The sequence below is a fragment of the Felis catus genome, chromosome F2, assembly GCF_018350175.1.
Source record: "Felis catus isolate Fca126 chromosome F2, F.catus_Fca126_mat1.0, whole genome shotgun sequence".
NCBI lineage: Eukaryota > Metazoa > Chordata > Mammalia > Carnivora > Felidae > Felis > Felis catus.
Window position 1 is genome coordinate 48968805 of NC_058385.1, and position 26225 is coordinate 48995029.

Consider the following 26225-nt stretch of genomic DNA (forward strand, 5'->3'; position numbering starts at 1 on the left):
TACAAAGCACTGGATGTCACTTAATACCTCATTCACTTCCCAGGTTTCTCCCACCTCACAGTCTTTTTTTATTACTTCCTGTTCCTAAGGAATTTCACTGTTACACTTGACGCTTAGAACTGTGATCAGGAGAAACGGTTAAAAGGGCTCATTACCAAAAGTATGGGAGCAATTAGAAAAAACACTCCTTTCCCCAAACAGAATCAGTTTTCCAGCAGGAGACTTTCCATCCTGCCCAGAAATGGAAATGTGCATAAATTCGGTTTAGAAGAGTATATAAGATGGGCTTATGCAAAAGGCTTCAGCAGGGAATCAAATGCTAAATAAAATGGTAAAAGCAGGTCTAATAATCATGCCTGATGTCCAAGATGTGTCCAGTTTTTTTTCTCCCTGATATAGTTGCCCTGCAGCTCATGTCAGTTACAAAATGTCTCAACTCACTCTTTTTCTTGTTGACTGCAACCGACTGCCAACACTTCAACCATAGTTAAACTAGTTCAGCAGGAAAAAAGCCAAGGAATGTATCCATTCCAACATTTTCTGCAGTTTGGTAGTATATAGCTCTCTGCTGTAAGGTCTCTTAAATGAGAATTCCAGGTGCCAAACTGGATGAAACAGGACCAAGACCTATATACTTTTCTAGAAATTTCCTTTACTGTATCTAATCTCTCCCTTAGAGCAGGCAGTATCACGCATTTCCCTACCAGTATTTTTTTTTTTTTTTCTGACACCTTTTAGGCCTTGGTGCAACACTCTCCCCACCCCCATTCCACAGATACACACAGGTAATTCTTGACTTGATGTGAGACAGTGGGAACCCCCTATCACCCCTCCCCCCTATCTCACTGCTAGGGATTTGACTGCTGCCTCTAGCAGGGTAGTATAAATGCCTGTCTATCTACTTATAGACCTTCTTTTTAATTCACCCGCTTGTCTAATTATTTTTTTTTAACTTTTTTAATGTTTATTTTTGAGACAGAGAGAGACAGAACATGAACGGGGGAGGGTCAGAGAGAGAGGGAGACACAGAATCTGAAACAGGCTCCAGACTCTGAGCAGTCAGCACAGAGCCTGACGCGGGGCTTGAACTCACAGACCATGAGATCATGACCTGAGCCGAAGTCGGACACTTAACCAACTGAGCCACCCAGGAGCCCCTGCTTGTCTAATTATTTTAAAGCATTCCTGTCATCTCATCTCCTTCTTGCTTGGAGCTTTTCAAAAAATATTTATTTATATATTTTGAGGGTGGGGGAGGGCCAGAGAGAGAGAGACAGAGAGAGAGAAAGAGAGAATTCCAAGAGGCTCTGTGCTGACACGGGGTTCAATTCCATGAACCATGAGATCATGACCAGAGCCAAAATCAAAAGTCAGACTCTTCATTGACTGAGCCACCCAGGTGCCCCTATACTGTAGCTTTTTAAGGCCCTTAAAGGGACCCCTAACTTCTCCCATCTCTTGAAATTAGCCACCAGGCTCTCAAACCCAAGATGCCAGTCTTGTTCTGGGAAGTTTTCATGGACTCCTTTCTTTTTCTTTTTTAATGAACTTTGTATTTCAGAACAGTTTTAGGTTCACAGCAAAATTGAGTGGGAGGTACAGAGAGCTCCCATATACCCCAGGTTCCTCACAAGCACACAGCCTCCCTCATTATCAGCATCCCACATCAGAGTGGTGCATTTGTTCCAACTGATGAATCTACATTGGCACATCATTTTCACCCAGAGTCGATACTTGTTGTTAGGGTTCACTCTTGGAGTTGTATATTCTGTGCGTTTTGACTGATGCAAAATGGCATGTGTCCACAATTATAGAACAGTTTCACTGTTCTAAACATCCTCTATGCTCTGCCTATTCATCCCCCTCTCCCTTCAATCCCTGGAAACCACTGATCTTTTTTATTGTCTCCACAGTTTTGCCTTTTCCTAAGTATCATATAGTAAGAGTCATACTATAATACTCAGCTTCTTCCCACTGGCTTCTTTAGTTAGTAAAATGCTTTTCGGGTTTCTTCATGTCTTTTCATGGCTTGATAGCTCATTTCTTTTTAGTGCTGAATAATAAATATTCCATTGTCTAGATGTACCATAGTTTATTTATCCATTCACCTACTGTCTCGGTCAGCTTGTGGTGCTACAACAAAATACCATAGATTGGGGGCCTTAAGCAAAAAACATTTATCGCTCACAGGCTGGAGGCTGAGAAGTCTAAAATTAAGCCGTCAGCAGATCTGGTTCTTTGTACTTTGTGAGGGCCTCCTTCTTGGCTTGCAGATGCCCATTTTCTGGCTGTGTCCTCACATGATGGAAAAAGAAAGCTCTGGTGTCTCTTCCCCTTCTAAGGATACTACTTCCATTATGAGGACTCAAACCTCATGACCTCATCAAAACCTAATTACCTCTCAAAGACCCCCAACTCCTAAAACCAACATATGAGTGGTTGGGGTTTCAACATACTAATTTGGGAGCATAAACATTCAGTCCGTAACACCTACCGAAGGATATCTTGGTTGCTTCTAGGTTTTGACCATTATATAAAGTTGCCATAAACATCAGTGAGCGAGTTTCTTCATGGACATAGGTTTTCAACTCATTTGAATAAATACCAAGGAGTATGATCACTAGATCATATGGTAATATTGTAAGAGTATGTTTCGTTTTGTAAGAAATTGCCACATTGCCTTCCACAGTCATTGTACTATTTTGCATTCCCACCAGCAATGAATGAATGTTCCCATTATTCCATGTCCTTGCTAGAATTCGGTGTTGCCAGTGTGAGACAGGGACCATGGGAACAAGCACCAAGTGAAAAACATGTAACTGGGGCACTTTCTGTTGGCTGTTATTTTTAAGCCCCTTCTCTTACAGAGCAGATCCAGGATGTGGCCCAAAACAGAGGACCCAGGATCCAAAAACTACCAATGAGCTGCCTGAATTCCCTGCCAACACTGGCCAATCAGGACAAGGCCCTTCCAGCCAATCAGAATGAGCATTTTTTCCCTTCCTCTTATTAGCCTATTGGACCTCAGTAAGAGCCTGAGAGGCAACTTTCGCTATATAGGCAGGGCCTCCCCAGTGTTGGTGGAAGCCAGCCTAACTAGTCTTTGTTAATGCTGTGTCGTCTCCCTTCATCTTAAACTGTAGCCCTGATAAAGCCTTGCCTGTGCCTTTGATTTTTGGGTCCAGCGTCATCTCTATCCTTGTCCAGTCTATGAACCCAACTTTGGTAGCAAGTATTGTGGATTTTGGCCTTTCTAATAGGTGTCTGGTGGTAAATCGTGGTTTTTACCGTTGTGTTTTTATTTAATTTTTGTCTTTTGCTGTTGTACGTACTTTTGTGAATTTTCCCTTTAATATGTTTTTGTAAGAGCACTATATACTCAATAAGAGCGCCCTTTGTGCATCAGTCTCTGCCTTAGACTGCTTATCCCAACCAGTCACATGGACCTGATGCTAATAGTTTCTGATACCTCCTTGGAAATCTATCTTTTATATCTCTCCTCTCCATCCTTGACCCCCCACCTCTACCCCGTATGTTGGTTTCACCCAACTCAAGTGTAGACCTGCCAATTGGGTCTTTGTTTTTAGCTAATTGAAATTTATTTAGTAAAACATTCTATACCTTTCATATTTGTCTTATAACTATAATAAGCCCAGAGAACTGCTTTTATAATCGCAGGTGTCTCTGGTTGTTCAACCGCCCATATGGGGTCATTTAGGGTATAAGGGATTTGCTAATCAAATTAAAATGCAAGATTTATTTTACCTGGAGTTTTTACTAAAATGAAAATGTTCTATTCACGAAGTTCCTGTGTAAATCATCCTCTCTTTTTAATAAATAGTATCCTTAAGGTTATAATCCATTCAATTTGAGCAAAAGTAGAGCCATTTAGGTAAAAGATATGTCTTGAAATTAAAATGTAAGTGACCATCCAAAATTATGTTTACAGCCTCTTCCTCTTCCCCTAAGCAGCCTGAGGTGATCTCTGAGAATGGTTCGCTATTCACTTGATCCAGAAAACCCAACAAAATCACGCAAATCAAGAGGTTCAAATCGTTGTGTTCACTTTAAGAACACACGTGAAACTGCCCAGGCCACCAAGCGTCTGCATATCTGAAAAGCGAGCAAGTGTCTGAAAGATGTCACGTTGCAGAAGCCATGTGTGCCTTTCTGTTGCTACAGTGTTAGAGTTGGTAGGTGTGCACAGGCCAAAGAGTAGGGCTGGACACAAGGTCGGTGGCCCAAAAAGAGTGCTGAATTTTTACTGCACATGCTTAAAAATGCAGAGACTAATATTGAACTTAAGGGTTTAGATGTAGATTCTCCTGTCATCAAGCACATTCAGGTGAACAAAGCCCCCAAGATACAGCATAGAACTTCCAGGGCTCGGGCACCTGCGTGGCTCAGTCAGTTAGGTGTCTCCGCCTCTTGGTTTCAGCTCAGGTCATGATCTCACGGTTTTGTGGGTTCGAGCCTCAAGTCGGGCTCTGCGCTGACAGCGCAGATCCTGCTTGAGATGCTCTGTCTCCCTCCCTCTCTGCCTCCCCCCCAACTTGTGCTGTCTCTCTCTCAAAATAAATAAATAAACTTAAACAACAACAACTTACAGGGCTTATGGTCAGATTAACCCACACACGAGCTCTCCCTGCCACACTGAGATGATCCTTAATGAACAAGAACAGATTATTCCTAAACCAGAAGAGGAGGTTGCACAGAAGGAAAAGACAACAAAAGAAGAAGAAAAAGAAACAAAAACTTCTGGGCCGGGAGTAAATTCTGCATAACGTAAATGCGAATAAAGGTAAAAAAAAAATTATATTTACAAAAAGACCAAAATTGACCCAAATTTGTTTGTTTTGAGGTAAAAGTAGTATATAACATTATATGAGTTTGGGGTGTACGATGTTATAACTGTGGCTTTAGTTGTCCATTAGCAGCTTCATTTGGAGGTTGAATCCATCTTAAATGTAGATTCTGCTTTGTAGATACAGCAGAGGGAGAAAAAAAATCCAGCACAGGGGAGAAGATAATGAAGAAAACTCCCTAATGAAAGAAACTCCTCATCGTTGATGGAGAAGGTAAAGGACCAGGCCAAGCAATGTGGGAGAAGCATTTCCTCTTCCCAGGAACTCCCTACTTCCACTTCCCCTCTGTCTTTGGCAGGAAGAGCCTCCAGGTGGGAGAAGGATGGAGGGACAAAGAGTGGAAGGGCTTACTTTGGCTTAAAGATGTCTGCAAGAAGGACCTTGCCTGCACACATACTGCCCAGAGTTCAATTTTCCCTTAAATACACACCTACACGCATGCACACATACATACATACACGTATTAAGTTTTGTTAAAGTTATGCAAACCAAAATTAACTAGTTCTACAAATGTATTATTGGTAAGAACATAAGTCAGCAGCGTCCCCTTTCACCATCCCCCCCTTTCTTAGTGGAAATCATCAAGTCTTGTAATTGCTAGTAACTGTCTCAAACTCTACCTGAGTCATTCCATGTCCCTGGTCTCCATTGTACTATTTTCTTCCTTTCAGGAGGAATAAAGTCTGATTGTGAGGTTCTTGAAGCTTACACAATTTTAGGGACTCTTTTTTTTCAAAAAGAACATAAGATTTCAAGTACAGAATGAGAGCTTTAGAAAGGTCCCTAAAGCTTAAGCTTCGTTGGATTCATGGCACATCTCTGCCTCTGCCTTCAAACGAAAACACACATCTATTGTATTAAATGATCCTGTTGCCACTGTCTCCCCAGCCACGTGCCGTGTTTGGAACGCAAAATCTCTTCATAAGTTTACAGTCAGGTTGTTCCTCAAAGCCCACTTCCTCTACGGAAGTTTTCTATTGAACTGCAAAAATAGTAATATTTCTCTAATTCCCCTTTCTCTAAAATTTAATTCTGTATCTTCCCTCACCTGTCACCCTGTACCACACACTTATCCCATTGGTTTTTAAGGCAATTAAACAAATACATATAGTCATTAGCGGCCCGTGATGCACAATTGGGTGTGAGGTTGTTTTTGCATATCAAAGGAAATGAATTTAGTTATTATCTGTATCACTAAGTTTGAGGCAGAGGCCCTTTCCTATATGCCAAAAGCTTTAGAGGAAAGTAAGCATTTCTAATATTTGACTTAATACGGCTGCTTTGCTAGAAAAAAAGTAAGATATTAAATATTAAAGATGACCGGATGGAAGCCACCGAAATCAACCGAACGGTAAACTCACAGGCTCAGAGTGTAACCCAAAGCATTAGTGGAGGTGAAGCTGTTTTGCTTGAGCATTATGACTCTTTTTATTTGTAAATGACAATGCCAGAGCTCCAAAGACACAATCTTATACATCAAACTGTCATTCGAATATGCGGCTCTTTCCTGCAACATCATGTTACTGCTGAAAGTTTTATTTCCCGGTAATACTGGGGGTGGTAATTAGAAGGTGTATTATTTCTGGCCAACCATAATGGATACAACCACCGCAGAAGGTTAATGGCGATGCTGCCAACACTGCGGCCATTAGCTGTTGGAGCAGGGAGTGCTGTGCGCTCCAAGCGAAAGTTTTTAAATAAAGGCTCTCCTCTACTTGGTGTTCGTAGACCCCCCCCCAAATGAAGTCAGTAAGCGGTCAGATTCACACATGTCACTTGGTGGGATTGCAGCCGTGGGCAGAGCTTTCCCGGGTTGGGCAAACAAGACTTTAGGAGGCAACTTCTGGAGGGAAGGAGCCTTTGGAGCCCAAGTTCCTCTTTCCCTGTGTTGCCTTCTCTGTCTGCCTCTGCTCACCCAGACTCCTCCAGCTGGGGTCCTCCTCCTGCTGTTTGCTCCCTTAGCTCCTAAGGCCAGGGCATCAGGTCAAAGGTCATGAGCAGGTCTACCCACATTACCTGGCCTGCTCCAGGCAAAAGTACCAAGGAGGACACCCTATTATATGTCTACATACTTAAAAGCCATAAATCAAGCTAATAAACTGTTAAATAAAATATATTCTGCCCCCTATCTTTATCATAAAATAATTTTTTTTAATATTTTAATGAGTATAGGCAAATTACCAGAATGAAGAAATTTAACTGTGTGCCTATGCTTAGCCTGGTGATGGGCCAAAGATGGTTAGGTAAGCAATAAAATAAAAACTTAACACAGTTTACAAATGATATATTTACTCCATAAAATTTATTTTCTTCTTTTCATCTTAGCAGAATCACTTAATTTTGTTATTATAATCAAGATTTTATTGTATTGTATTGTATTTACAATCAGTGTTTTGTTAACAATAATGCTGAATTACATAACTTTCTTCAGTTACTGTAGCTCTTGGAACTTTTTAACATTTATTTATTTTTGAGAGACAGAGAGAGAGAGAGACAGGGCACAAGCAGGAGAGGGGCAGAGAGAAAGAGGGAAACACAGAATCCGAAGCAGGCTCCAGGCTCTGAGAGCCTGACATGGGACTCGAACCCATGAACCACAAGATCATGACCTAAGTTGAAGTCAGATGCTTAACCGACTGAGCCACCCAGGCACATAGCTCTTGGAACTTTTGAATTTAATTTTACTTCAGAGAAATTTTGTTCTGCTAAAGCAGTAGCAACTGAAATAGTGATCAAATTCTTAAAGCAATACTAATTTCAGAAAATGAAGAATTGGGAGTTTCTGATCTGGCATGTAAATAACTTAGAAACCATCACTCCATCCTAACAAGTAAAAAGCTGAAAAACTGAAAATCAACAACTCTTCTTAGATCTGTCCGAGAATTGAGGACATAAAGCAAACAGCTGCTCCCCAAATTAGAAGACAGGCAGATACAGAGAATAATAACTTGCCAGAGTAGAAACCCGTGAGCAAAAACCTTCCAGGGTTTTTGTACCTTTCCAGGGTAACAGGTAGGGGATAGGAAAACCCGAACTATAATTGATGAATTGTTGGAGACTGAGTGTGGACAAGTCTGAGAGTTAAACGCGCCACTGGGGCCCAGTCTTTGGGGGACCCCACACTTGTCAGTTTCACTTCCTGAAGCTCTACCAGGTTCTGACAATGACTATTGGAGAAAAATCCCCTCCTGTCTGGCAGGGGAAGGAGGAAAGAAACCATATTGAAATTTGCCTGAACATCCTGTTCATCTTAATAGGATCTAACCTCTTGAGAAATTATTTTGCCAACACCTAACTTATTGGGATTTTATCAGAGCCTAACTGACCTGGGGGAAGAAAAACACCCAACCACACTCAGTCCCCTCTGGCAATGTTGTCCCACCTGAGGGGAGTATATATAATCTGATAAGCAATTGTAAAGTTCACAGGTCCCCTAAAAGACTGAGACGTGATCATAGGTCTATACAATGCTTCCCCACTTCACCTCTACCTTATAGCACATCACTAAAGCCTTATTTACTGCAGTTCCTTTTTTCTAGTACATCATGTCTGGCTTTCCACAAAAAGTTACAGGGCATACTATAATGCAAAAAAAAACTTAGTCCGAAGAAACAGCAAGCCCCAGAACCAGACTCAGATATACAGAAATGATGGAATTGTCAGACTAGGAATTTAAAATAAGTATGATTAATATGCTAAGGGCTCTAAAGGAATAAGTAGATAGCATGCGAAACCAGATTGGTAATGTAAGCAGATACCAGCATACCTCAGAGATATTATGGGTTTGGTTTCAGACCACTGCAATTAGGCATATGTTGCACTAATGCAAGTCAAATCAATTTTTTTGGCTTCCTCGTGCATATAAAAGTCACGTTTATACTATGCTGTAGTCTAGTAAGTGTGCAATAGCATGGTCTGAGGAAACAATGTACATACCCTGATTAAAAAATACTGCTAAAAAATGCTAACCATGGTCTGAACTTTCAGTGAATCATAATCACTGATCACATTTCACTGTAACAAATATTATAATAATAATGAAAAACTTTGAAAGAGTTCAAGAATTACCGAAATATGACACAGAGACATGAAGTGAGCAAATGCTGTTGGAAGAATGGTACCAATAGACATGCTCAACACAAGGACAGGTGCTGGGGTGTGGGGTGAGTTACCCTGCCCAGTGCTGGAAGCCTGGATAGAGTGTGTGTGTGTGTGTGTGTGTGTGTGTGTGTGTTGGAGGGTACAGTTATTTGTGATTCAGGGCCCACAGCCTTTCTCCTCTAGACATTCTGTTACCCTCCTGGTCCAGCTTTGTTCGTTACGAACAGAAATAGAGAGTCCAGAAATAGCAACTCATTTTTGACAAAGGAGCAAAGACAACACCTAGAGCAAAGATCATCTTTTATTTTTTTATGTTTTATTTATTTATTTTGAGAGACAGAGAAAGAGAGCATGAGCAGGGGAGGGGGCAGAGAGAGATGGGGAGAGACAATCACAAGCAGGCTCCAAGCTGTCAGCGTGAAGCCTGATGCAGGGCTCAATCTTATGAACTGTGAGATCATGACCTGAACCAAAACCAAAAGTTGGATGCTTAACCAGCTGAGCCACCCAGGTGCCCGCAAAGGTCACCTTTTCTTTCTTTTTTTTTTTTCAGTATATGAAGTTTATGGTCAGATTGGTTTCCATACAACACCCAGTGCTCATCCCAAAAGGTGCCCTCTTCAATACCCATCACCCACCCTCCCCTCCCTCCCACCCCCCATCAACCCTCAGTTTGTTCTCAGTTTTTTTTTTTTTCAACGTTTATTTATTTTTGGAACAGAGAGAGACAGAGCATGAACGGGGGAGGGGCAGAGAGAGAGGGAGACACAGAATCGGAAACAGGCTCCAGGCTCTGAGCCATCAGCCCAGAGCCCGACGCGGGGCTCGAACTCACGGACGGTGAGATTGTGACCTGGCTGAAGTCGGATGCTTAACCGACTGCGCCACCCAGGCGCCCCATCAGTTTTTAAGAGTCAAAGATCACCTTTTCAATGAACAGTGCGGGGGCAACTGGACATCCACCTGGGAAACAATGAATCTGGTCACAAATCTTACACAAAATCTTCACAAAAATTAACGCCAAATGGATATAGACCTAAACGTAAAACACAAAGCTATAAAGCTCCTAGAAGATAACATAGGAGAAAATCTGGAAGCCCTTGGGTTTGGTGATGACTTTTTCTGTACACCAAAGGCACGATCCATGAAAGAAATAATTGATAAGCTGGACTTCATTAAAATCAAAACCTTCTGCTCTGCAAAAGGCGGTGTCTACAGAATTGGAAGATAAGCCACAGACTGGGAGAAAATATTTGCAGAAGATGTATCTGATGAAGGATTGTTATCCAAAATATACAAAGGACTCTTAAAAGCCAACCATAAGAAAACAGACAACTCAATTAAAAAAAAACAGGACAAAGACCTGAACAGAAACCTCATCAAAGAAGATACACAGACGACAAACAAGTGCATGAAGAGATGTTCACATCATATGTCATCAGGGAAGTGCAGATCAAGACAACAATGAGATACCACTCTGATCCTATTAGAATGGCCAAGATCTGGAACACTGACAACACCAAATGCTGTGGAGGCTATGGAGCAACAGGAACTGTCAAACTTCGCTAGGGGTGATGCAAGATGGAATAGACACTCTGGAAGACAGTTTGGCAGTTTCTTATAAAACTCAACATACTCTTACCTTATGATTCAGCAGTTGGGCTCCTTGGTATTTTCCCACAAGAGTTAAAAACTTAACATTGACACAAAAACAATTGGGGTTTATAGCATCTTTATTCACAATTGCCAAAACTTGGAATCCACCAAGACCTCCTTCCAGTAGGTGAATCGTGGTACGTGCAGACAATGGCAAATTTACTCAGCACTAGTAAGAAATGACCTATCAAGCCGTGAGAAGAGTTGAAGAATCTTACTAAGTGAAAGAGGCCAATTTGAAAAGGCTACATATTGTACAATTCCAACTACATGCCACTCTAGAAAAGACACAACTATGGAGATGGTAAAAACAAATAAACAAACAAACAAAAAACCAAAAACCCAGCTTGTTAGGTCTTCGGAAGAAAGGAGAGATGAAGAAGTGAAGCACATGAGAGTGTGGCATAGTTGGTACTAAAAACTAGGCTGACTTTTTTTTTTTTTAAACATTTATTTATTTTTGAGACAGAGAGAGACAGAGCATGAACAGGGGAGGGGCAGAGAGAGAGGGAGACACAGAATCTGAAGCAGGCTCCAGGCTCTGAGCTGTCAGCACAGAGCCCCACGCGGGGCTTGAACTCACAGACCGTGAGATCATGACCTGAGCGGATATCGGCCGCTCAACCGACTGAGCCACCCAGGTGCCCCTAGGTTGACTTTTAAAGTGGTTCAACTTTCCATTACGGTTTTGCGTCAGTAAAACTGTGGCACCTGCCAAGGCTGAAATCCCATTGCCACCTGTACCTCAGAATGAAGAAAAGATTTTTTTTTTTTTAAGGACAGTTATCCAGGAAGTTACCCACTTTCCAGCTAAGGTCCCTTGGACAATTGACCTTACAGAGCACATCAGTATACTCTGGTTTCTCTTCAGATCGTATACATCTTTCGCCTTTTACAGAGCACATCAGCCCCCTTTGAGAAATCTTGTGTCCTGAAACCCTTAATGCAGTGGGTTCTCGTAAAGGAAGCTTTATTTAGGGGATCACCAAGAGCTTCAAAAAACCCTTCTAGGCTGAACCCCTCTGGACCCGAGGAATAGTCGTGTGCTGCGGGTACCGGAACAGGGGGCAAGGTGGAGGGGACTTGCCGGCCGCACAGCGGGACCCGCAGCCCGACACCGGTCACTGGGGCGCCTCCCGGGCCCGCAGGGCAGGCGGGGTCGGGCGGAGGGCCAGGTCCGCCGCCGCCGCCGCCGCCGCCGCCGCCACCACCACCGCGAGCCCAGACCTGCCCGCCCGACCTGACCGCGCAGTCTCGCGGGATCGCTCAGCTCTCGCTCCCGGTGCCGCTCCGGAGGCAGCTGGAGTTCCGGACGCTTCCCGGAGCCGTCTCAGGTCGCGGTGCGCGGACGGTAGGCTGGACGAGGACTGGAGGGAGGGCTGCCTCCGACCGCCGGCCGAGCTGAGGCTCCTCGGGCCGGCGGGACGGGGGGCCGGGGCCGAGTGGGTCCCGGGGAGAGCGAGGCGGGCCTCGGGGGCGCGCGCGGCGGGCTGGGAGCCACAGGTGCGGGGCAGGCGGCGGCGGGACAGGCCGCTCGGGCCAGAGTTTCCGCACGAGTTGGGGCCGGTTCCTGAAGGGCGCCGCCGGGTCCCCGCGCTACCGAGCGGGGCCGGGACGCTGCTGCCCGGCTCTAGGCCTGGGGCAGGTGCAGGGGTGTGGGGCGAGTTAGTCTGCCCGGCGCTGGAAGCCTGGGCACCCGGGGAGGGGGCGGACGGGGGTGTTGGGCTGGGCGTGCGGTTATTCGCGATTCAGGGCCCAGACACTCCGTGGCCCTCCCGGTCCAGCTTGGCTCCTTTTCCCTTTCGCTCGCCCCTGCCCGGGAGAACGAATTTCGCTCCTCCGGGAGGAATCCTAGACGTCTCCCCCTCGTTGGCCTTTTGAAAAACAGAAAAGCATATTCCCCCAGAGACCGCCACAAAAACTGGCTCTTTGGAGTCCTTAAAGAAGTTTAAGAATTCATCAGATCTTAAGAAATTACCCTGGGACAGAATTTTCCTGTGCGTAGTAAGATATCCAATAGGGGCCTTAGATTTCACGATTTTATTAATACGTTTAACTTATTACCAACCCCAGAATGACTTTTTTTCCCCTCCATCTCACTCATCCTCTGCCCCCCCCCCCCTTTACCGGGTGTTCTAGACAGCGTAAATGTTCTATCATCAGTTCCCTAGAGATGAGACTTGCTCAACAAATTACATATTCTGTGCCAAAGCAGGTGGAAGGTGTCTCCAAAGGACCGAATTTTCCGTCATTTTTCCAGTGTTAGTTATCCAGGGTCAAAATCTTAACTCTGCACTTTAACGTCCCTATTTGAGTTTATGACAATTGTTGCAGGTACACTCCCTCGGTTGTTTTTACAGTAATTGACCCAGAACTCATTTTCAGGAAAAGAACTTCCTTCAAAATGGTAAAATAACGAAAGAGGAATTTGAACATTTTATTTTCGGATGGAAATCAGAGAATGAAAAGAAAGATTAATCCGAGCCATGTGGTAAAACCAGGAATTTGAAGAAAATGGAAATGTTTCCATTTTTGTGGACGTGTATTTTTCTACCCTTCACACGAGGACACAGTCTTTTCACCTGTGAACCAATTACTGTTCCCAGATGTATGAAAATGGCCTACAACATGACATTTTTCCCTAATTTAATGGGTCATTATGACCAGAGTACAGCTGCTGTGAAAATGGAGGTGAGTATTTCTTCATATATTTATAGAGAAATAGTTTATGCTCTGCTCTGGAATAGACTATAAATGTTGACTTTTTTTTTTTTTTTTTTAAACACCGTAAGGGATTTCTTCAAATTGTGCACAAGTCATATTTTGAATACATCCTTTTGAAAATTAATTCCTCCTACTAACTTAAATTTTGTGTAGATTTGTGGCCTTTGATAGTGGATTTGCTTAAGATAGGGTTTCTTTTACATGAAATGTAGTTATGATTTTGAAGTACCTTGCACCTGGCAAATATTTTGCTTTCCTGAGTCAATTATGGTAGTTCCTCTAGAAATGTGAATTCTGAGTTTTTCCTAATTAATTGAACATATAATCTATATTGCCTGGACTAAAAGTGCCTGAGCTACATACATACCTTGTCGTAAGTAGTTGTTAATGTTCACTTGGCACAGTTTTTCTGTGGTAAATCAGTTGCTGGAAGATTTGGGGGCTGTAGATAGTGTTTTGCTGAAAAGTGACTTTTTTTTTTTTTTTTTCCAGCAGAACACTTAAGTATTCTTTGTAAGATACCAGTTAAAAGAAACCACAAATCTGGGGAGAGGCAAGTGACACTTAAGATTGCCTTAGGTGCCTTAGTTACCTGCCCCTGGTTTAGAGATATGCAGATTGCTAGGGAAGTGTGGGAAGAGAGTTACCTGTAGAGACAGGAACCTGCCCTGCCATACAGATCTGTTAGGTTGATAAGTCTCCTGAAAGAACATCCCTTTAGAGTGTTGCTAAGAAATGAAACCCTTACAGTTTTAATATAGACACTATAAAATCGATTAGTTTTGTTTTTGCACATTCAAGTCTTCCATTGTTGTTTCGTTGAATAGGGTTTCGACTACCTCATTGTAGATTCAGATCTAAAATAACAGAGCTTTTAAAGCTAAGTAGATGTACTTTAAAAGGATTTACAAATTACCTTATGGTAATCTTTCAGTGGTTTTTCAAACCAACGCAGAATATCCTTTTGAACACTGAACAGATGATGCAGTGATCGTCTCATTGATTAATCAGAACCATTTTGATAGTTTAATCTGATTAAAATAAAGAATGTAGTAGGAGTACGTTCAAAGAGTAATTATATAATTCATTCATGTTTTCTCTGATATGTTTTATAGCTCATGCCTTACCAAGTTCTTAAATATTTTTAAAATATTTATTTATTTTTGAGAGAGAGCATAAGCGGGGGAGGGGCAGAGAGAGAGAGACGGACAGACAGACAGACACAGAATCCCAATCAGCTCCAGGCTCTGAGCTGTTAGCTCAGAGCCCAATGCTGGGCTCCAGCTCAGGAACCACAAGATCATGACTTGAGCCAAAGTCGTTGGCCGCTCAACTGACTAAGCCACCCAAGTGCCCCCACAAAAAATTAAGAAATATATGTAAATAAAATGAGTAACATTACAAAAGAAACCAATTATGGTTAAGAACCCCTGAACCCTGCATCATATAGGTTGAAGAAACTGAAGCTCAGAGAAGTTAGGATTTGTCCAAAGTCTAAGCCTATAATCTGACAGTCTTCTCTGTCAACTTGGACCATAATGTCATCTTTTTTTTTTTTTAATGTTTATTTCATTTTGAGAGATTGACAGAGTGTGAGCAGGGGAAGGGCAGAGAGAGAGGGAGACACAGAATCTGAAGCAGTCTCCAGGCTCGGAGCTGTCAGCACAGAGCCCAACGTGGGGCTCGAACCCACCAACTCTGAGATCATAACCTGAGCTGAAGTTGGATGCTCAACAGACTGAGCCACCCAGCCACTCCCGTAATGTCATCTTTAATGTTTATTTATTTTTGACAGAAAGAGAGAGAGAGAGCACGAGCGAGCATGAGTCGGGGAGGGGCAGAGAGAGAGGGAGACCCAGAATTGGAAGCAGTCTCCAGGCTCTGAGCTGTAATGTCATCTTTAGATGTTTTTTTAGCCTTTGACCTTATTGGATAAAAAAAGACAATATGCTCTAACATTCAGAATGTGATGTATTACTATTAGTCTTTGCTGCTGCATCGCAAACTTAATTTCTATAAAAATTAAACTGGGAATTTTGGTGTTTTTCTTAAACTGCTATTCAGACCAGACCTACCTCCCTTTCTCCTCCCTATCTGTGCCATGAATACAGAGTCTCCGTTTTCACCAGTCTCTCCCCCCTGGTGTCGTCAAAGTGATTTTATTATAAAACATATCCAGGTGGCTCAGTCAAGTTGAACGTTGGACTTTGGCTCTGGTCGTGATCTCACAGTTTGTGAGTTTGAGCCCTGCCTGGGGCTCTGTGCTGACCGTGTGGAGCCTGTTTGGGATTCTCTCTGTCTCCTTCTCTCTCTGCCTCTGACCTGCTCGCTCTCTGTCTCTCAAAATAAATAAATAAACTTAAACATAAAATAAAACATATATCCATAGTCCACTTTGGGGTTAAAATTCTTCACCATTTCCTTAAAGCTGGAAGAATAAAGACCTGACTCTAGCGTAGTATGCAAGGCTGTTCATATGTGACCCTGCTCTCCTGTCCAGCTTCCTGTCTTGTCCCTTCTCATATTACATGATCTCCATCAGCCAAACTGACCTGTTTGTAGAACTCACATCCACATTACTCCCTCTCACTTCTCTACCTTTGCACACATTGTGTTGGTTGCTTCCCAGGCTCTCTACCTATCCTTCACCTGCTCAGTTTCGGCAGGTCTCAGTTAAAGCAGTAACTTTGTGCTCAGTGAAGCCTTCTTTCATCTTTCTCCCAAGCATATGTAATCTGCTTACTTTCTACGCTCTGATAGTACTTAATATACAATGGTTCTTAAATACTTAACTACGCTGTATTGTAGTTATATGTGTGGTTCTCACTAGATTGCAAGTGTTGAGAGTAGGGATGGTATTTATTCATTTTTTTCCCCTAATGCCTAGTACAGTGCCTCAGAGCATGATAGATACACAGTAAAAGCTGAGTAAGTAAAAAGGTGGTGTTTCCTGCTCTAAAAAATCAACAAAGAGAATTTTACCTACAAATTTTTACCTTCCACCTCTGTCGTCTGCAGTGTCCAGGTGAAAGAAATTCTGATATTTTTAGGTGGTTTCATATCACCCACTTTGGTTCTACCTGAGCCTAGTTCTGATAAAATGTATCAGTTGACATCCTCTGTTTCCTCTAATATTTTCCATTTTAGCATGACACGTTTCTTAGGATTTATTTAAAGAATTTTATTTTTAACCATTTATATTTATATGCATGGAGTGCAAGAATTCATCTTTTGATTGGTCCACTGTATTATAAATCGTATGTAACAGATTTTTTTCAAACATTGTACTGTAAACAAAACAAAAACACTATTACAATTCAGTCAAATACTAAATTATAACTGCATATAGCTCAGCTTTTACTAAAAAAAAAAAGGCATTTTACAGCTTCTTTAAAGAATAGATTGGGTTTTATACCTCCAACACAACTGTCTTCGATTATGGCTGGTCCCTGTTGAATTTCCTGTGTTCCATATGAATTAATGTTAGGATGAGGGGCTGAAGAATTATCAGCTGATTATGGCAACCAGTTGTGTCTTCTTAGCCACCAAGAATTCCTTATGTCAAATGATCTATCTTCTCTTAGTTTTCATTTTGTATGAGGACTGTCCTTTTTTATAGAATTTGTAGTATCTGCTATCAGTGCTCATCTGTGATTATATGAGATGGGTTTAGAGCAGTGGTTCTCAAAGTTCACTTCATAGACCAGCAGCTTGTGAGCTTGTTAGAATTGCAGTTCATGGACCCCATCTCACCTAGTGAACCATGATCTGTGAAGAGGGAGCCCAGGAAACTGTGTTTCTTATGCATGTTAAAATTTGAGACCCATTGGTTTAGAGCAAGGAGTGCAAACTTGTAAAATAATAAATATTTTTGGCTTTGCAAACCATACAGACTCTGTCACAGCTATTCAACTCTGCAATTGCAGGAAAAAAAAAAAAGCAGCCATAAACAATATGTAAACAGATGAATGTGGATGTGCTTCAGTGAAACTATTTACAAAAACAGGCAGTGGATTGGTTTTGGCCCACAGCCTGTAGTTTGCTGAACCTGGTTTAAGGTATTTGAAAGTGTTCTTAAGGATTATAAACACAGAGCATGTACTAAGTAAACATTATTATGCATTCTTGTTAATATGTTACCTGAGCTATATGTAATTTACTTTCCGCATAAATTTTTCTTAGGCCAAATTTATCACAGACCACTGACTGGGATATTCTGGTTCTTTGGTTTTGTTTCAGAGATTGCTTGAAATAAGGGACTTAAGGTTTTTTTCCTTATTTTGTTATCTGAAGCTGAAGTCATTTGTATTGCAAAGAGTTAATTTACAATTCTGAATAGTAACTTGGCTTGGTAATGAAAAGGATGTTGTACAGCCTAACTCTCCCAAGTAGAAAAACAAATGGCTGCTGATTTTCCATTGTGTTCCTTTTTGTTTCATATCTAGAGCATTGTTTCCCAAATTGTGAGGTTGATGTCCCTTGAGAGACTGATTTCATCCAGAAAGAGCTGAGACTGATCTAGGGAAAATGGAAACAGGAATATTGTATTTTTCTTTTTGAATTGCCTTCATTGAGCTCTAAGCAAAAGCAAAGTCATGTATTGTGTTTGGAACACCATGTGGTCGTTCCACTTTTGAAAGGTCTAAAGGGAAGTGAGCCAAAAAAACCTCTTTCCTTTCCACCTGTTAATATGCACTCCTAAAATGTCTCTATTCAATTAAAAATAAAGGGATGAAGAAAACCTGTATAAACAGACTTCTAAGGAAAAAAAAAAAACTATTTCTGTTGGGCAGTGGTTTTTAAACATTTTCACTTTCCTGCTTTTAGAGTCTAGTGGACCCCTTCGTTTCCTCTTTATTCTCTACTCTTCTATCCCCACACACAAGGAAAGAAAATGTTTAGCGTGACTAACTTTTGTTTTCAGGGAAGACTTTCTGAAAATAGCTGTGACGATTCTGAAAGTGAGTTGTTGAGTCATTCAAAATGAAATAGATATTGAAAAGTGTTGCAAGTCAGGTGTGTGTATAGTGGCTGCTATTGTGTTTTAAATGTAGAAGTCGCAAGTTTAACCAAGCTTAACTTCCTTTGTGATGTCGTGTTGCAGTAGTAGAAAGTGTTATGACTGTTTCCAAGTCTGCGGAATCAGGATTAGACCTGTAGGTAACCAGAGAACAGTAGTTCTCCCGGGAGGCTCTGCTGATAGGCACCAGGTTCCTGCAGGGCCGTTCCTTGCTATCCCACAGTCTAGGATATTACTGGTTACGCCTTCGGGAGAGCCTATCCATACAGGAACATGGTTCTTTCAGACTCTGGGAAGACTGTTATGTTGTGGTTATTTCCTTTCCTTGAGAATGTGGCATGTAGATAATGAAGCTTTATTACTCTAGTTTGTGTATTTGTCATGTATTCATTCATTAATATTTGTTGAATGTGTACCTGAATGCATAGTTGCCCTGGAATTAGAGTTTTTCCAAGTTACAAGTTTTAAATTAAAAAATTGACTCTTTATTGGACAGATTCTTTTGTAGTGCCAATCAGTTACTATGTATATTTGTCTAATTTCCAAAACAAACACTCTTTTGGAGAAATAATTTAAAATTTATACTGCTGCTTGCTAAGAACTGCCGTGAAAATAGCAAGTATTCCCATTATGGAAATAATGCAAATTCCTGCTTTTAATTCTTGTATTCCAGGCTCCACTTTGTATTTTTTAAAGAAGCTCACTTTCCTGGCATTGGTCACATTCATGAAAATAATTGAAAAAGTTTGCATCACTTTATTATATAGTAGTCCGTTGACATTCTCAAAGAATTTACTTGAGATCTCTGTAACCACTTTAACAGTACTCTCTGAAATGTAAACTTAATTTTTTATAAAATTTTTTTTTCAACGTTTTTTTATTTATTTTTGGGACAGAGAGAGACAAAGCATGAACGGGGGAGGGGCAGAGAGAGAGGGAGACACAGAATCGGAAACAGGCTCCAGGCTCCGAGCCATCAGCCCAGAGCCTGACGCGGGGCTCGAACTCCAGGACCGCGAGATCGTGACCTGGCTGAAGTCAGACGCTTAACCGACTGCACCACCCAGGCACCCCATGAAATGTAAACTTAATTTAAGGACCTCTGTAGATCTTTAGTGACTCTGTTGTCTAGCCAAGGCCTATCACTTTCTTTAGTTATTTTTTAGATTTCTTCACTTTGCCTCAATTTTCATTACCATTACTAGAAGTTGGCTTTGTTTTGATGCCTTTTCAAGTAAGGAATAAAGGAATAAATAATATTTTTAAATGAATAAATATACTCATAAAATAAAAATAAATAAATAGGGAATAAATAAGACATTTATCACTCCTTGAGAATTACTTGTGTAAGTTACCGTGGGTAGAAAGCACGGATCCTGAGCTGAGAATCAGATGCCTTATGGTGCCTGGTCTCATTTAGTAGTAAAGTGGCTTGCTTGCTTGCTTCCATGTGGGATTCACGTTCCAGCAAAGAGACAAATGTTTATGTATCTCTGTCTTTAGTACTAAGGGAGTCAAGGCATAACTAAGATACTGCCACAGGAGCAGTCTGCTTTTATTTATATATATATATATATATATATATATATATATATATATATATATATATATATATATATTTAATTTTTTTAATGTTGCTTTCTGGACAGAGAGAGACAGAGCATGAGTGGGGGAGAGGCAGAAAGAGAGAAGGAGACACAGAATCGGAAGCGGCTCCGGGCTCTGAGCTGTCAGCACAGAGCCCGACGTGGGGCTCGAACTCACAAATCGTGAGATCATGACCTGAGCCAAAGTCGGTCACTTAACTGACTGAGCCACCCAGGCGCCCCTGCTTATATATATTTTTTTAAAAATAAAAATGTTTTTCTTCTTTTGATCCCTCTCTAGTAGAATGCTAACCCAAACTTTCTCTTTGGGTTAGAATGCCACCAACTCCAGGCTTGTGATTCCTTCCATTGCCATGTCATAGCATGGGGAGCTAGCTGGTGTGTTTCAAGGAAAAGATGGTAGCATGGCAGAAGCAGGCATTGTGAGAGTGTAAGCAGTATGTTCATGCTGCTTTCCCATGTCTTTAATATCTGCTCTGCCCAGGCCACCTGAAGATGGAATGCTGTTGGGTATACCTGATGTCATGAGTAGGTGAGTTAGATAGTACCCAATGTATAAGAGGTAACTAGGCATGTTATCTCTAGATGTCCCATAGTCATGTCCAGTTTCTATCAGGAACTATTAGCAAAACCAAGGTGGAAGGTTCTTTTATTTACTTAGGGCTAATATTGGAATCCTCATTGGATGTATATCTATGGCCTTACCAGCTTTTATGTCCTGAATATGATGGGCCAGTGTGATGTCCTAGGAAATAGCAATATGGTTAGAGTCTCTATGAAATTGAGGCACAGAGCTGAAGAGCTGATGTTATTCTAAGGTGGTGCTTCTAAAACTTTGGTGTGCGTGAGAATCATCTGAAGGGCTTGGTAAAACACAGATTGCTGCTCCCACCCCCTTCCTGAAACTGTAGGTCCTTGGTGGGATGGAGAATGTGCATTTCTTTTTTTTTTTATAATTTTTTTTGACATTTATTTAACCTTGAGAGACAGAGACAGAGCATGAGCAGAGGAAGGGCAGAGAGAGGGAGACACAAAATCCAAAGCAAGCTCCAGGCTCTGAGCTGTCAGTGCAGAGCCTGATGCAGGGCTCGAGCCCATGAACTGTGAGATCATGACCTGAGCCATAGTCGGCCGCTTAACCCACTGAGCCACCCAGGTGCCCCGAGAATTTGCATTTCTAACAAATGCCTTTGGGATGCTGCTGCTGTTTTTTCAGGGACCACTCTTCGAGAACCACTGCTCTAAGGCAAGTTGGTAAAGATGTGTTGTCGTCCTTCCTAGATAAAAGTAAATGGCTTTTGGAGGAAAAAAGCATTGGCCAGGTTAGCATTGGCCTGCATATGAAGTGCCAGGGTGGTACTGATTTGCTGCAGTCAAGAGACCACATCTGGAAAAGCATCTGAGCCCTTTGATTAAGGTTTAAGACAATCTATTAATAATATATTCAGTTGTACTGGAAAGTTACAATGGACAGGTGCTAAGAATTACATCCCTAAATATGTTTTTGATGATGTTACTAGTCTCTGGAAACCCTCTCTGGCTTGCATTACTGCTTTTGATTTTCTCTCATGGTAGAGGGAGACCTCTCATTTGGCCTCTTCTACCATAATAATGTTTATCCAAGAAGCCAGTTTTGTGATTGTGCTATTGCTAAATACAGCAATTTGAAGTATACATGCGTGGACTTGGGAAATTACAATGGGTTGAGTTTGGGCTCCCACTAAGCTTCTGTCATAAGCCCATTTATCATCTGACCTTCAGAAGCCTAGTTTATGAAACTAGCACATTGAATCTAGAATGAATACGGCCATATCAGTGTGTCTTAGCACTGTCTGAAATTATGTTTTTTCCTCCTTAATCCAGCACACTCAGAAACCAATGTAAGTGAACAATGTCTTACAAGTAATGTATGCTCCTGTTTTCCAGATTTGCTTTTGACTTGACCCTCCCAGGGCATGCTAGGGTAGAACTCTGCTTATGGGTTGAGACATTGAAGAACAGTAGGGATGTGGTATGAAGCTATTTATTTTCCTCTTACAAAGTAAATCTTTCAGGTGAGGAGTATCTGCCTCGACAGACCGGGGATGAGGGTCTGCTTTGAGGTCTTCAGGTTCAGAGCATCGTGTGAATCTCTGAACCTTGTCTTGTATCCCCACTTCAGATCGGGGACTCCCACGGCTTTCAGATCACAATAACTCTTGATTTCTTGTGTGAAAGGGTAGCAAAGTTAACTAATGTAATTTGGCAACATGCAGGATCAGACTGTGCATTTGGTTTTCAACGTCTTAAACCTTAAGTCTTTTTAATCCTTGCATTTCACTCCACACCTCCAGCCAAGAATTTAGGGATGTCAGTTTGTCACTCTTTTCTTTTCCTAAGCTAAACACTGCCATTAGAGGCACTAGGGGCACTAGAGGCACTCACCTCAGCCCACCATCCTTGAATATTTCATGCTTTTCATACTATTTTCTGCCTCTCTGGCAGTAGCCACTCAGCCTTACCTTTACTGGGCATATCATTCTAAGACATTCTGGGCATCTAAGTGATTACAAGGATAATGCAACTAGCTGGTTTTCTGCCGTATACCCTGGGTTGCCAGACTTCCATTTCCAAATGCTGGTAGAATGGTTCACTGCTTTTGGCCCCAATTAGGTCAGAAAACCAGTTCTAGAATTCCTCCCATTTCCCTGAGGTCACTTACATCCCATTCCTTACGTAATTGCTGTACCAGTCAGTCTTTTTGGTTGCAAACAATAGAAACCAGCTTTGACTAACTTAAGCAGAAAATGGATGGATATTAGATAGCTTCTTCAATCACAGGGGAGACTGGAGAACCAAGTTCAGAATATAGAGAGGAGCAAAGGGAACCAGGACACAGCTAAGATCATGCCATATGATCTTAGTCTGTCACCAATGCCAATGCCATTGGACACTTCCTGAGCCATTGCCCCTGGATACTTATTTCGGCACTGTGGGCATTATTAAACCCACTGCAGTTGCCTCAGATAACCTATCAGTTCATTTGTACAGCACTCTCCCCACGAATCACAATACCTGGAATATCCAAATGGCCACGTTTAGATTATGTGCCTATGTGTTTATTAGAAGATTGCACCCCTGCATCCCTTCTTCAGTTTCTGTAGCATCTCACCTACTTTGGGACTCCCCAAAATAGGGCTGCTGCGCAGATGGAAATGATAAGCATTCACCCGAGAGCTCAGTGCAAGACAGTATTACTGATCAAGGAGAAAAGGTCATTGTAGTACCTACAGTTGTTTTGAAATTTATGTCCAGCTCTGCTACGCAAGACTTTGTTACCTTCTTCGTAAACTTTTTGAGTCATGAAATGTCCTTAGAGATCATCCATCAGTTCATCACTCTCATCTTACTGATGGATGGTCTGAGACTGAACACAGAAAATGATCTGCTGAAGGTGGCACTAGTAGTTAATGGCAAAGCTGGAACCAGAATTAGGATGCTGGCATTAGACCAGGCAAAGGATTATATAAACTACTTTGCATATTTTGGTTCTTATTGTCTATTTATCATAGTTAGACTGGTTATATTTCAGAATGGAGGCATCAGTTGCCTTCTTAATTGCCCTCTTCTTCCTCATCTCTGTTAGTACTAATAGTATCTACCACAGGATTTCTGCCAGGGACCATTTCCTTAAAGGAGCCTACCTTTTATTTCTCTGAATGTTAAAACTATAATCAACTGGACTATTTGAGTTACTATTCAATAGTTATTATTGAATTGATATTTTATGTTGTGGTTAGTCACTCGATGAGTTTCTGAGCCTTTGAAAATGAAATATGAAAAAGAGAAATTCATGAGTGAGACCATGAAGGCCCTGAGTTACCTACTGAGAGATTTGAAGGAGGTGTGTCACTAAGGGGGGAAGGAAGAGTAGACCGATCAGACTAGGAAATTTAAATCTTTGCTCAGTTCACATATTTAAATAGCACTTGTCCTGCTGTATATAAATACCAGTTTAATAATATGATGGAATTCTGATTATAAGATTATGGACATAAGAAATGTCATAGTCAAGGGGCACCTGGGTGGCTTGGTTAAGCGTCCAACTTTGGCTCAGGTCATGATCTCATGGTCTGTGATTTTGAGCCCCACGTCAGGTTCTGTGCTGAGAGTTCAGAGCCTGGAGCCTGTTGTGGATTCTGTGTCTCTCTCTCTCTCTCTCTGCTCTCTTGCTGCTTATGCTCATGCTCTGTCTCTCAAAAATAAATAAACATTAGAAAATTAAAAAAAAAAAAAAGAAATGTCATAGTCAAGTTAGTAGTTTTTCCATCTCTGGGGGTTTGGTTTCTGAGAAGCCCAGGACATTTTGTGGAAAACCGTAAATGATTCCTATTGAGTTTTTTTTTAGTTCAAAGGATCAGGGAAATACACTCGTTCCACTTACTCTGTTTTCAGTTGATTGGGATGAGTGCAATAATAGGCCGACTACCCATTATTTGAAGTGCTCTTATTTGTTCCATAATGATTTGTTTAAAAAAATTACCTGCATCAGGAGGTACTTGCACCATCTATAATGTGATAAATGTAGTTCGAGGTTTTGTACTCTTTGATTATTTGTCCTGGGAACATTTATTTTTTTCAAACTGAAGACTTTCGTTTCAGATAGAAGGTTACCTGTCCTCTTTTGGTATCTTTTGTTTACCCTTCGTCTTCATTGGTCTTCTTGCCCATCTTGTGAGGGGTAGTTTTCAGTTAGAGCTGGGTAGTAGTGTAGTGTCAGAGTTCGAAGAGGATGCACTCTCGAGTCTTACGGGCCCAGGCTCACATCCTGGTTGCTACTTAGGACACTTGATGAAAGTTGTTCTTAGAGGCTATTTCATCATCTGCAAGGTAGAGATAAGAACATCTCTCTCATAGGATTGTTGTAAAAAGAATTGGGGTAGGAAAAGCACAGTGCCCAGTTAATGGCAAGTGCTGAATAAATCAAAATTCTAATTTACTATCAGTACCTATAGAATTGGTAAAAGTAGCATTAGATAAGAATATGGGCACTTAAATTCTAATTCAGGCTAGATTTGGGGATTTCAACAACAACTTCAATAAGCAGTTGGATTCTGTTTTCTCACTTATAATCTGAGGGTCTGGATCAGGTTACTGGTTTTCAGACTGGTTTTCAGACTGTGATCTCTGGAAGTGCTTTGAGGTCACTGGCAGGGAAGGGGAGCAGTGAGAGGTATCTCAGAGGGAGGGCTTCCTTTTCAGCCAGAGCAGCTGCGCTTTTATTTATTTAATATATTGGGCTTCTTTGTAATCTCTTATTTAAAGAAAATCTTACTTGGCAAAATACACACGCACACACACACACTTTTTGAAAATAATAGACTTAGAAGTCCACTAAAGTCCCTTCCAAGTTTAAATTCTTTATGTCTATTAGTTTGCAACAACTTGAAAGTGGTCCAAGCTGGATCCGACCCAAAGTGTCTTATTTTGTCCTGTATGGTATTTTAAATATTTATATTAAAGTGACAAAATTTAAAATTTGGAGATTTTAACATAAAAATCTAGATTCTAGCTCTCTTACGAAAAATTGATATATCTGACAATTCTGTGTCCCCATTTTCAAATAACAGTCTGTTAGAGTTGAATGGCAGCTGCTACTAACTACTCCTGCTATCTTCTGCCCCTCCAAATTTACCTGCCTAGCCCCTGCAGGTATTTGAGTTTTCAGCATCTGATTTATTCTCTGCACATTGCATGCACACAAACTAGTATTATTGGATTAATCAGTGTTGACATTCTAGAAGAATTAAACAAAGGATGCGACTTGTAAGGAAATGACTTGCCCTGTGAGGAAATTATTTTAACACAGCAGAAGTACATGTGTCACTTTTATTCTGCCTGCCCTTAAACTGGATAATAAATAGTTCTTAAGTGCTGACCATCAATTTATCCTGGCTGTTGCAGCATGACTCCTGAGTTAGGAGAATTAAACATAGTATATTTTAATTCTTTCCAGTATAGGGTCTGATTAACAGACACTCAAAAATTTTAGGAACCAGGCAATTTGGGAGTAAATAAGGAAGTAAGTGTTACCAGTTGCCCATGCTTCTTCTTCCAACTCTGTCCCAGAATGGATACTCAACACAGTCTGGGCATTCTCCCTCTTGGGATACAGAAACTTGAGAAAAGTCCTCTGCTGTTCTCTAACAACTTCCTCTTAGGCAGCAAAGGGTCAATCTCAGCATCATTCATACAAGGGAGATGTGGAACACC

General features: G+C 41.4%; 1 protein-coding gene and 1 pseudogene across 2 annotated transcripts in view; both read left to right on the forward strand.

Annotated features, from left to right (window-relative positions):
- The first annotated feature begins 3797 nt into the window (after positions 1 to 3797).
- On the forward strand, positions 3798 to 5423 carry LOC109496151 (annotated as a pseudogene).
- A 6393-nt stretch (positions 5424 to 11816) lies between these two features.
- Positions 11817 to 26225, forward strand: part of FZD6 (frizzled class receptor 6) — a 43713-nt gene continuing 29304 nt past the window's right edge. The window contains exons 1-2 of one of the 2 annotated variants that reach the window (XM_023248271.2): positions 11817 to 11973; positions 13008 to 13313. In XM_023248271.2, the coding sequence (XP_023104039.2) occupies positions 13137 to 13313 (177 nt within the window). In that variant the 5' untranslated portion in view covers positions 11817 to 11973; positions 13008 to 13136. The remainder of the gene's footprint in view (positions 11974 to 13007; positions 13314 to 26225) is intronic. The other variant, XM_045049759.1, reaches the window with a different exon arrangement.